Below are 12543 nucleotides of genomic sequence, written 5' to 3'. Positions count from 1 at the left end.
TTAAAGTTAATTTAAATTATAAAATGAAAGCACCATAAACACAGTTACTCACGCAGTGGAATTTAAACATCAAAATTAGAACAGAAAAAAACTGAGCCACCTGGCGTCCTCTTTAGCAACACCACTGCTGTTCTTACAAGTTCCTCTGACTGTATCACTCAGCACTTCGGCTCTCCTGGCTCACCCAGCTTTGATAGGATTCTCCTTTCACAACAAGCTCTCCATCTCCTCTGAGATTTAGATTCCCTAAGTTCTATGAACTTGCCTAGCTGTCCCAGCCTTCACAGTCTTCCAGACAATTTCCTAAGTCCCATGAACTTGCCTAGCTGTCCCAGCCTTCGCAGCCTTCCAGACGATTTCCTAAGTCCCATGAAATTGCCTAGCTGTTCCAACCTTCGTAGTCTTCCAGACGATTTCCTAAGTCCCATGAACTTGCCTAGCTGTCCCAGCCTTCGCAGCCTTCCAGACGATTTCCTAAGTCCCATGAACTTGCCTAGCTGTCCCAGCCTTCGCAGTCTTCCAGACGATTTCCTAAGTCCCATGAACTCGCCTAGCTGTCCCAGCCTTCGTAGTCTTCCAGACGATTTCCTAAGTCCCATGAACTTGCCTAGCTGTCCCAGCCTTCATAGTCTTCCAGACGATTTCTTAAGTCCCATGAACTTGCCTAGCTGTCCCAGCCTTCGCAGCCTTCCAGACGATTTCCTAAGTCCCATGAACTCGCCTAGCTGTCCCAGCCTTCGCAGTCTTCCAGACGATTTCCTAAGTCCCATGAACTTGCCTAGCTGTCCCAGCCTTCGCAGTCTTCCAGACAATTTCCTAAGTCCCATGAACTCGCCTAGTTGTCCCAGCCTTCGCAGTTTTCCAGGCCCTCTCTTGGTCTCCCAGACTCACATAGCTGCCTCATCTTTTTCAGTCCCATAAACATAGAATCTCTCCCACATGGAGTGCAGTCAGTCAGTCAGACCACCTTGAACTCCAGACAGGATTACATACCTGTCTTCAAACTGGAGCACACCTTTCTTCTGACTAGAGCACTGAGCTTTCCCCAAGCCTTGCTTATAATGAGTGTACACACCTGCACACTCACACAACCTGCAGGTCTTCAGTAAGACCTGAACATAGGATTGAAGGCCTCATCCCACCCAAGACACTTTAAAATGTTAAGTTCCAGCCCCTGATCCAGGACAAAACCCAGAGAACACTGACAAGCCAGTCTTCTCCATTCAAAAACAATGCTCTGAAGCATCATGCTCTACCTTAATGTGAATCATGTGTGTCTTTTTCATATAATCACATCATGGTAGGGCGGCACAGTGGTGTAGTGGTTAGCACTCTCACCTAGCAGTAAGGAGGGTTGCTGGTTCAAATCCCAACCACGACACTACCTGCCTGGAGTTTGCATGTTCTCCCTGTGCCTGCGTGGGTTTCCTCCGGGTACTCCGGTTTCCTCCCACAATCCAAAGACATGCAGGTAGGTTAATTGGCTTCTGTCTAAAATTGGCCCTAGTATATTAATTAGGGACCTTGGATTGTAGGCTCTTTGAGGGTAGGGACCGATGTGAGTGTGCAGGGGTGATTGTAGACACTCACTCAGGTTGAACTGGATGGACTGGTGTCTTTATTCAACCTTACTAACTATGAAACTATGAAACTATGGTAGAACATAGCACTGTCACAATATACAGAATCTACACTATAATTTTCGTAACTCATCAGTGCATGATGAATAATGGCGTTCATGGTTAAAGTAATTGTAAAGGCAGAAGGTTTTTTTATCTTAATGCATTCTATGTCCTGGCTGCCCAGGACTCCCCTCCTCATTGGCTGAAACAGCAGTAGGCACCATTGGCTCCCGTTGCTGCCAATAAAAGTCAGTCAGCCAACCAGGATAGAAAGGCGGCGTGGCGGGGACAAAGATCCTTGTCTGAATGGACACAGGGAGCTGAGGTTTGGCTCGGGTGCCCCCATAGCAATCACTTTACGTTTGCACTAGATTTTCCATAGAGCACATTTCAGACTCACCAGATTCAACCTATCAATGGTTTAGCCTTCCAAATTTTGGAGACAACTGTTCTTTATTACAACATGAGTGAAAGTGATAAAATATATGAAATGTACAATAATACCTGGCATCTCAGTGGTAATAATGATGGCAGGTGGATCTGAAATATAAACAGGAATAAAAGTAAACCAATATACATTGAAACAAAACACTCACAATTCCATTGGATGATAAGGCCATTGGATGATAACATAATTATTATATGTCTATCATAGCACAATTTAAAGTGAATGTGTCACTATTTTAAAACCAAAAGCATGCTTGCAAAGAAAATGATTACTGACTACTTCTGAACTACTAAAGTTCTTTTCTCTGTCACTGTAGGACAAAAACTTGATTGTTGGTGCTGGTGGAAGGAACCAAAGGGCATTGGGCATTTGACACACATGAAAATGTATTGGAAGATGTTTCAGCCGGTATAGCCCTTGAAGAGAGTGGAAATAGGCAACATGGATATAGGACATAGCACCTTTGGCTTTGGAGTTTATAAGAGTTATTTAATCACTTTAATCACTGATCTAACATACCAGAAGTATGGGCCAGCAAGGGGGCTCAGTTGCCTAAATAAAATGTATATTTTAAGGAGTTTTACTGCCCTTACCAGCCAAATTATGGAGCCACCTTTCTTCTCTATGAACTAGCATCCAAACCACAGGATTGACAGTGATGGAAGATCCAACATTTTTAGTTCTCACCAGAACAGAAATAGAAGACAGTCTTTCAATAGGGAAACTTGTTCCAGTGATAATTGTCTAGTGATTTCCCTCACTTTTGGGGTGGTTCATGACTGCTAAGGCGCAATGGGCTTGGGTCCCAATTGACGTAACACAATGGGATCAAATCCCCCACCACCCTTGCCCTTTTACCCCCTTAAATAAAACACTTACAACCATTAGGTTGGAAAGAGCAAGGCCACAGCTTTATTAAATTCTAACACGTAACATGTGAACACATATAACCAGTGCCAGTCACAGTCGTACTGTGAGCACTCAATTCCAAAAGAGGGAAGTGGGGCCTGTCATTACCATAAGTGCTGGACAGACAGCCTACTTCCAATTTTCATCCAGGGCATAGCCCATTACAGCAACTTTAAATGCTGGCAAGGTCAATAAAACAATAGCAAGCTGTGGCATACCATAACAGATGAAAAAATGTGCAGGAAGGTGGGCAGCTCTTCTATCCAATTCTTCTGAAAGACCCAGAGTTCCCTGGGGCACATGTTCCCTGAGCTCAGGCCCATCCCACTTAAATTTAAACAGAGCGCAATGACTTTGGTGAGGATTCTCTCAGCACAGACAGGGTACCCCTCAGCTAGGGGACCCAGAGTTTTGCTAAAGAAAGTCTAATGAGTCCCAACCAACAAGTCAAGTGTCCAGAAATCTTGTAATACTGATGTACATTCATGCAAGAAGACATATAACAACCAAAGCATTTCGGTGGCTAAAAGATCTTCCCCCTTTTCATGTCAATAAAACTAGAACAAATATATATTACACCAAATAAATAAATATTATATATATATATATATATATATATATATATATATATATATATATATATATATATTATTATTATTATTATTTTTTTTATTTTTTTTATTTTTTTTGACAATACTGTAATGGATTTGATTATTATTAAATCTTGAAGAAAACCGATCACGTTAAGAGGTCATCATAACGCAACTTGTTTTCTTTAAGTTTTATCAACACTCAAATAAATCATGATATAATAGCTCTTTATATTTTTTACTGATTATTATAATTTCGGTCACATTTTGTTTCAAATGTAAATAAATCAATGCATTTGAATATGATTTAGTCGGCGGGACTCCACGTTTTTTTTTTTTTTTAAAGCCAGCAGCTACAAATACTGCTGACCTTTAAAATAGTGACACTTACCTGTCCAGCGCGCCTGCGATGTCGGCACCCGAAGCCGATCTCTCGATCGTCTCTCGGGTGCTGCCGTCGCCATCTTGGGTATGGGAATCAGGAAGTGGAGCCCTTCGGCTTCATTTCCCGGTTCCCTATTGCGCATGCGCGAGTCGCGCTGCGCAATAAGGATGGACCCGCTGCCTCTGGGATCTGTGTGTTTCCCAGCAGGCAGCAGGGGGACTTTCGGAAAGGGGCGTAATCCACGCCCCTTTCCGCAGAGAGCTATCCCGGAAGTGGGTGCAGATACCTGTACTGTACAGGTACCTGCACCCCCCTCCCCCCCTGAAAGGTGCCAATTGTGGCGCCGGAGGGGGGGAGGGTTCCGATGAGCGGAAGGTCCACTTTAGGGTGGACCTCCGCTTTAAGATAGAACTTCAAGATGTCTGTTTTATGTCTTCGAATTTACATCAGGATTCAACAATTTGTGGATTCTTGGTTCTTTGGCCTGATGCTTTCATTGGAGCCATAGAAAAAAAATAACTTCACAGGGATTTTTACCCTCTTCTACTATAGCTCAAACAAGAAAAAGTCTTGGCTTTAACCACTTGCCAACCAGCCGCCATCATTATACTGCGGCAGGTTGATTCTCTCCCACGAATAGCCGCAGCTGTACATCGGCTCCTTTAAAAGCCATAGCAGGCACGTGCACTGCACGGAGTGGGGTCCTATGCACATGGCCGGGATGTCGGGGAAGGAGAGCCAGAATGGGGGTTTGTCAATGTACACATACAGATCCCCATTCTGACAGGGGAGGAGAGGGAGATCTGCTGTTCCCAGTGATTAGGAACATCAATCTCTCTCCTCCTCCAGTCAGTACCCTCCCCCCACAGTTTGAAACACCTCCCTAGGGAACACATTTAACCTTTTGATCACCCCCTAGTGTTAACCCCTTCCCTGTCGGTGATATTTTCACAGTAACCAGTGTATTTTATAGCTCTGATCGCTGTATAAATGTCACTGGTCCCAAAAAAGTGTCAAAAGTGTCCGATCTGTCCGTCGCAATGTCACAGTCCCGCTAACAATTGCAGATCGCTGCCATTACTAGTAAAAATAAAAAAAAATAATAAAAATGCCATAAGTCTATCCCCTATTTTGTAGACACTAACTTTTGTGCAAACCAATCAAAATACGCTTATTTGCAATGTTTTTTTTTACCAAAAATATGTAGAATACATATTGGCCTAAACTGATGAAGAAATTTGATTTTTATACTTTTTTGGGGGGCTATTTATTATAGCCAAAATTGACGCTCTTTTCTTGTTTATAGTGCTAAAAATAAAAAACGGAGAGGAGGTCAAATACCACCAAAAGAAAGCTCTATTTGTGGGAAAAAAAGGACATCAATTGTGTTTGGGTACAGAGTTGCATAACCGCACAGTTGTCAAATAAATCAACGCAGTGCCATATCGCAAAAAAAATAAATAAAAATGGCCTGGTTATTAAGGGAGAAACTCTTTTGGTCTGTAAGTGGTTAAACATTTTAGCTGCTGTTGTGTTTTTTTTTTTTTTTTTTATATATATTTCCCAACCACAAATTTATATTTTATACTCACACTGAACAGATAATGTTATTTCATTTTGGGTATAATTCTTCAATGATGAGAAGGTCATCTGACAAGTCAATGAAGTTTGATGGTGACTCCGAGTCGGGACAAATGTCAGGACTGTGGAATTAGTCCATATTCCCATCTGATTCTGCCATGTAATTAGTGCATTGGGGCATCCTCTCGGTGCAGTACATGTTAGTGTCACATTTTTACCTTCAGTCAGTATTCCAGGGTCTGAGATTACAGGTTTTTCAATCAAATCTACAAGAAGCCCCACCCCCAAAAAATATTAAAAATTAGTTTTAAGGGCAAAATATAATAAACATTTTGAAGACATTGTAAAGATTTAATATTAAAGGGGTTGTAAAGGTTTTTTTTTTATTTTCTAAATAGATTCCTCTAAGTTAGTGCATTGTGGGTTCACTTACCCTTTCCTTCGATTTCCCTTCTAAATGTTTTTTTTCTTTGTTTTCTTTGTCTGAATTTCTCACTTCCTGTTCCTCCTCAGTAAGCTGTTCTGGCTGACTAACCACCAGCTCGGATGATGGTGAGAAGTTTACTGAGGAGAAACAGGAAGTGAGATATTCAGACAAAGAAAAAAAACATTTAGAAGGGAAATCGAAGGAAAAGGTAAGTGAACCAACAATGCACTAGCTTAGAGGAACCTATGTAGAAAATAAAAAACGAACCTTTACAACCCCTTTAAGTTAAAACTGATGTGTTTCGCTTGTCGGTATTTTCAATAGAGTTGGGCCAAACACTCCCCAGTTCGGTTTGCGCCAGAACACTCAAACATCGCAAAAGTTCAGACCTGAACCGCAAACCCTATTGAAGTCTATGGGACTCCAATTTGAAAAATCAAATGGGCCCATTTTGAAGGCTTATATGCACGTTATTGGCCATAAAAAAAGTTTGGGGGCCTGGGTACTGCCCTGGGGGACATGTATCAATGCAAATTTTTTTTTTCAATGATCTAAATGATTCTTAAAGTGAAACAATAAAAATGAAAAATTCCTTTAAATATAGTGCCTGGGGAGTCCATTGTGGGGCACTCAGCGACCAGATCGCCCGCCTAGTGCCCCACAGGCGATGTTCAGTGACAAAATTTTGCTTGGCTTGAACTGTGCTTTTGACTCTAGTCTTCAATTAAAATGAGTGTGCTGAGGTTTGTATGTGTCATGCTCGCTTGTAGCACAGTCAATAAAGCATATGCCCCTTTAAGCCCCTCCCACAGTTGGTGCAATTTGACCACACACTTCTGATCATTTTTTGAGGGGAAGTGGCTTCAAATAAAATAGATAGCCCCAGGTTCTAGTGTGCTGGGTGCACCACTGCAGGAACACTTTAATGAGTAGACCTTTAAATGGAACTGTTGGCATTTGTGGGCAGTAAACCTACCTGTGACCCGTATTGTTATCATTTTGAATACGTAGCTGTACTTCCGGTTGTTATCTTGCCCATCTTCAAATCTGAAAAAATACTTTCCAGAATCTTGCTCTTTGGCATCAGTTATCATCAGTGTGCAATCTCCATTATCTGGATTTCCAATAAACTGAAAATTTGGCTTTGTGCCAACAATTGACTTGTTACTGGAGGCTAACAATTCTTGGCATATCGTCTTCCAGTGACCTCTAGAGCTGGTAAAGGATTTAATGTGATCAGCGGTAAATGTACAAGGAATGGTGACACAAAGACCCTTCTGAACGGTGACAGCCTGATCCACCTGGATAGAAAAGCCATCTACTTCTCTAATGTCTGAAGGAGACATACAACATTGAGAAAATATAAGTAAAGGCAAAGCGTTTTTTGAGGAATAGTTCGATCATCCATCACACTTTTATTGCTGTCTATGTCCTCGGAAGGTGGACCCCTCTATTTGATTTGGTGCCCATTGCCACTCCCAGCCTTATCCTACACAGACATTTTCCAGCTCCCCGGACCAGGGGCGGACTGACAACTCATCGGGCCCCCGGGCAATAGGAGATTATGGGGCCCCCAGGCAATCAGAGATTATGGGGCCACACAGTATACACAAACACACACAGTATACAATCACACAGTATACACAAACATGTTTCTATTGGTTGAGAAGGTACTGAAGAGGTGGGGCAGCTATAATCTCTGGATTTTTAGACCAAAAGGATGTCGGTAAGGGACATTTCAGAGACAGATGTAAAAAATAAACACACATTTTTACATCCTGTCCCTGGTTTTACTGAGGCTGGCAACCCTGATTGGGCCCCCTAGTGGCATGGGTCCCTCGGGCAGTGCCCGAGTGGCCCAATGGTCAGTCTGCCCCTGCCCCGGACTATAAACCAAAGTGGCAGCAGACTAAGAGTGGTCCTTATTGGGGCTTGGTGAATCCTGGCCAATACACAAGTTATTGCCACCGCATATTTGGTAGAAACATGAGCCATTCACAATGACTGTAATGCCGCGTACACACTATCGGAATTCTCGTCGGAAAAAAGCTTTTATGGTTTTCCCATCGGAATTCCGATGGAATTCCGCTCAAACTGTCTTGCCTACACACGGTTACACCAAATTCCGACCGCCAAGAACGCAGTGACTTACAACACGTACGACGGGACTAGAAAAAGGAAGTTCAATACCTAGTAACCAGTAGCTTCCATCTTGTAGTTGAATCTGAGCATGCGTGAGTTTTTGTGCGTTTTTGCATACACACGATCGGAATTTCCGATAGAAAGTTTTTCCATCGGGAAAATTGAGAACATGCTATCAAATTTTTGCGGGCGGGAATTCGGCCAGCTAAATTCCGTTGGAGCATACACACGGTCGCATTTTCAGATGAAAAGCTCTCATCGGTCTTTTGCTGGCCAAAATTCCGATCGTGTGTGCACGGCATTAGAAGTCTGACCACTGTGACCATTGATGTGACCGTGGTGCTCTCAGCCTCACTCTGCACTGGCAGGAACAAAAGTTCTATTCAGGAGACTTCCCCTAACTTTCTGCTCCAGAACATGATGTTATAGTAAATCAAATTTTGATAAAATCACAGTTTACGACAGATGTCACCAGATCACATATCTCAGTTGGGAGATTTCCTTTCATTGTCTTTTCACAACTTTAAAATGTATCTAGGCGTGGCCTACTCACCCAGCACCCATGGGGGTACTTCTCTCTTGATTCAAAAAGGAAGTTCTGGACAGCTGCATTTTCCAAAATATAGCGTTTATTAGTAAAAAGTCCAACAAATACAAGCCACAGCAAAAAATGGGACAAATGAACTGACGCGTTTCACACTTAACAGTGCTTAGCCATAGCTTGCTCATGCTATATGCTTGGCCGGCACCTGGTGTTCCGAGGAGAGTTCTATATTCATATTTCCACCTGGAGCGGTAATCCCTTTCCCTTCCCCCATTGTCCCTGGGTACTTCTCTCTTCTCGTATACACGCTTATCAATACCAGTGATCAGGCAGGCATTCATGTAAAAGTCACCATTAGGGCAGAACCCTGGCTTAGAGGTGAGCCATATACACCATGTGCAGTGAAGTGTTCTGCCCCAAGTCACAACACACCTTCCTCAGTATATATTGCATTTAGGAGGGACACTACTAAGCCTATGCCTTCTCCACCAGTGCAGCACAACTTTGTCACCTCACTCTCAGAAGCAGAATGGGATCCCGCTGTGCACTTAGCGCAGACCTCATGCATGCACTTACTTAAACTGATTCTAAAGGAACACAAAAAACAAACAAAAAACAAACACATTATACTTACCTGCTCTGTGCAATGATTTTGCAAAGAGCAGCACCGATCCTCTTCTTTTTGCCCCCCCCCCCCTGGCGGTCCTGGCTCCTTCCCTTTGCTGAGTGCCCCCAGTTGCAAGCCTCTTGTTATGTGGGCCCCCGAACATGCTCACTCCCAAGCCATGCTCTTGCCCATTCACACACACACACACATACACTGCTCTCTCCTCATTGGCTCATTGGCTGTAATTTAAATCGCTGCTGTGTGAGCCAATGAGGAGAGAGAGACCTGGGAGAGCTACTGCTCCCATGGACATCGCTGAATCAAGATAGGGCTCAGGTTAAGGAGGAGGGGGTTACCTTAATACATAAAAAAACCTTCTGGCTTTAGGACCACTTTAACTCCTTCATCTCTCCCATACCAGATTCGGTCCCGATTGCTTGTGGGGGAACCATCTGCTAAGGAAGGAGGCAGAATATAACCCCCTCGGTACCGGAGGACCTGTCCCCTATGCCAGGTACCACGCTAGTTGACCGGTTACTATACACTCTCACCAATTTAAGGTTACCCGTGGCATCTACTCTCCTACTCCGATTCTTCTGCCAAGTTAACCCTTCATAGGGACCTTTTTTTTATAATAATGCTTTTCAGGCCCTGTTTTTTTTCTATATGCATTTTCCACAATGCACCCCTTTAGGGTAACTTCAGACCCTAGACCCTTTGAACAGTTTGTGAATATTTGCTGAATGCTTCTGCAACATTTAAAGATCAAAATGCACACTCGGTTCTTCTCACTAACTACACTGTGGCTGCCCAGGCATACCTGTGTAAGTCTAAGCCCTTGTACACACGGTCGGAGAATCCGTCGAAATGTGTCCTATCGGACCGTGTTATCAGATAATCCGACTGTGTGTGGTATGCATGGGACTGATTCCATTCGAATCTCCGTCCGACCCAATTTTCCAACATGTTGGAAATATTTCCCGACCAACTGGGCCCGTCGGACGTAATCCGATCATGTGTAGAGAATTTTGATCGGACCAAGTGCCACGCATGCTCAGATCAAATTCCTACATCAAAGCTATTGGCTACCCACCTGAATCTAGTCCCATCGTAACGAAATTACGTCATCACGTTCTGAAAGATCGGATTTTTCGACAACTTAGTCCGACCGTGTGTATGCAACAGTTTCGGACAAGATCTGGCAACAGTTTCGGACAAGATCTGACGGAAAAAATCAGACGGGCAAAATCCGATGGATTTGGTTGTGGAAATCTCTGACCGTGTGTACAGGAGCTAAGACTGGTGGAGTTGATTAGTGGAGGAAGAAAGACAGAGGATGCTCCGGGCTTCATCTTTTCTAGTGATCCAGACCTTCACCCTATTTATATATAAACAAGTGTGGAGGACAGAGCCCAAAAAGTCCAGGAAACCGACTTACTCAAACCTTAACCCTTACCTGACCTGGGCAGCTAACGCTCACTTACTATCAACACACTTAGTAGGCGCCTGCCTACATGTAGACAGCATTACGTAACATTTTCATTGAGTATCTAAACCCAAAAACAAATTTAACATATTGCAGCTTAGCAATACTTAGAGGTAGTGGCTGCATTCCTTTTCTTTTCATCCTGGCTTCTTTTCTGTATTTCATTTGATAATTCTGCCAATAACACAACTCCTGTTCTGGGATGTCAATGATCACTCATTGTTCTATATTCATAGAGGCAGCTATGGCTGTCATCCAGTCTCAACTGCCTTGGTGCAACTCCATTATATGGGGGTGGGAGATTACACAACAAGATAATATTGTTCTCTATTGTATTCTTTCAGTTCACAAGAAGTAACAAGGAGGTTTTAGGCAAGATCAATGGGTATTTTCTGTACTTGATGCAAATGTTCATATCCTGAAGAAAAAACAATATAGGCAATACATCTAACGACTTGTAAGCTGCAAGATATTATATTTTTGTTATTGGATTTAGTTACCCTAGTTGCACTTACCTGTTACCTGTAGTGTTACTTCTGTATCTCTATAATTATATTTATTTATACTGTCTTTGCTCTCCTCAAATCTGAAGAAGTAAGTCCCCTCATCTTCCTTCTTGGCATTTGTGATTTTCAGGGTGCAGTCACCATTGTTGGGGTCTCCGATTGCATGAAAGTTCGGCTTTGTTCCTGCTGACATGTCAGTAGAAGCCACTATCATTTCTAACCCTTGCTTCCAATAACCGGTTGAATTAAGGAATTCCACTCTACTGTCCGCCATGAATTTACAAGGCACAATGGCACACAAAGTCTGTGGGATTTTCACGTTTTGATTAACCTGAATGGAGTACTTAGTGGCTATCACAGTCTCTGCAATAAAAAAAATAACATTTTGAAAATTTATAGAAATTTATATTCTTTATGATAGGGCTAGTCTGCTCAAATATTCCTGGATTCAAATATGTCAAGGATATTCAAACAGTGAAACTTCCCAGCCATATTTCTCAATGTTCTTGTCCATCTGGGAGTTTTGGCTGTTCCCAGCTACCTTTATGTCCCCCCCCCCCCATCCAGGTACATTCTCAATAATATAACATATTTAGAAATCCAGCATGGATGGTGGGAGCCCCTCATAAAGGACACGCTATGTGAAAATAGCATTTCCCATGTGCACGGTCAAAAACGGGGGTACCCAACCCCCGGGCCGTGGCCCGCTGCTGGTCCATGAAGGTTGCACTGTCTGAGGTGCGGAGGCAGGCGAGCAGAGAGATGCCATCATCTCTCACCGCCCTCATCACCTCTGTTCCGTCCCTCACAGCAGGGCCACTACAATGCTGGAGGTGAGGCAGGCAAGCAGAGAGATGAGATCCTCACTCACCGTCCGCCCTGCATTACTGCTCTTCTCCCTCACTCGAAACCCACCACTCCAGGCCTGCCTCTGTGTTCTGTGGACGAATGGCAGGCGACGGTGGCAAGTGACAATCCACATCTGGTGGCAGGCAACAGTGGCAGGTGACAATCCACATCTGGTGGCAAGCAATGTGGCTAGTGACAATCCACAACTGGTGGCAAGCAATGTGGCTAGTGACAAGCTGCATCTGGTGGCAAGTGACAATCTGCATCCGGTGGCAAGCGACATGACAAAATTCCCCACGAATCCCCCACCCCACCGGGCCTTGGCAACATTTTCTTCCACAATGCCAGTCCCCGGTGCCAAAAAGGCTGGGGACCACTGGTGTAAATGATAGCTAAACCTCCTCGTTTTTGTTCATCTCTTTGTCATTATGCAGGTGTGCGCTCGCA

At 43.5% G+C, this 12543-nt stretch overlaps 1 protein-coding gene across 1 annotated transcript in view; it reads right to left on the bottom strand.

Annotated features, from left to right (window-relative positions):
• Window positions 1–12543, bottom strand: part of LOC143933375 (uncharacterized) — an 85655-nt gene that overhangs the window by 20970 nt on the left and 52142 nt on the right. Inside the window, exons 11-14 of the mRNA XM_077456243.1 lie at window positions 11257–11610; window positions 6939–7295; window positions 5547–5801; window positions 2127–2162 (exon numbers count right to left, since the gene is read on the bottom strand). Coding sequence (XP_077312369.1) covers window positions 2127–2162; window positions 5547–5801; window positions 6939–7295; window positions 11257–11610 — 1002 coding nt within the window. The remainder of the gene's footprint in view (window positions 1–2126; window positions 2163–5546; window positions 5802–6938; window positions 7296–11256; window positions 11611–12543) is intronic.

The sequence above is a fragment of the Lithobates pipiens genome, unplaced genomic scaffold (genome assembly GCF_037356315.1).
Source record: "Lithobates pipiens isolate NorthernLeopardFrog02 unplaced genomic scaffold, aLitPip1_a1.2 Scaffold_27, whole genome shotgun sequence".
Lineage (NCBI taxonomy): Eukaryota > Metazoa > Chordata > Amphibia > Anura > Ranidae > Lithobates > Lithobates pipiens.
Note: the sequence above shows the minus strand (reverse complement) of the source record. Positions and strands in the feature narration are given on the sequence as shown.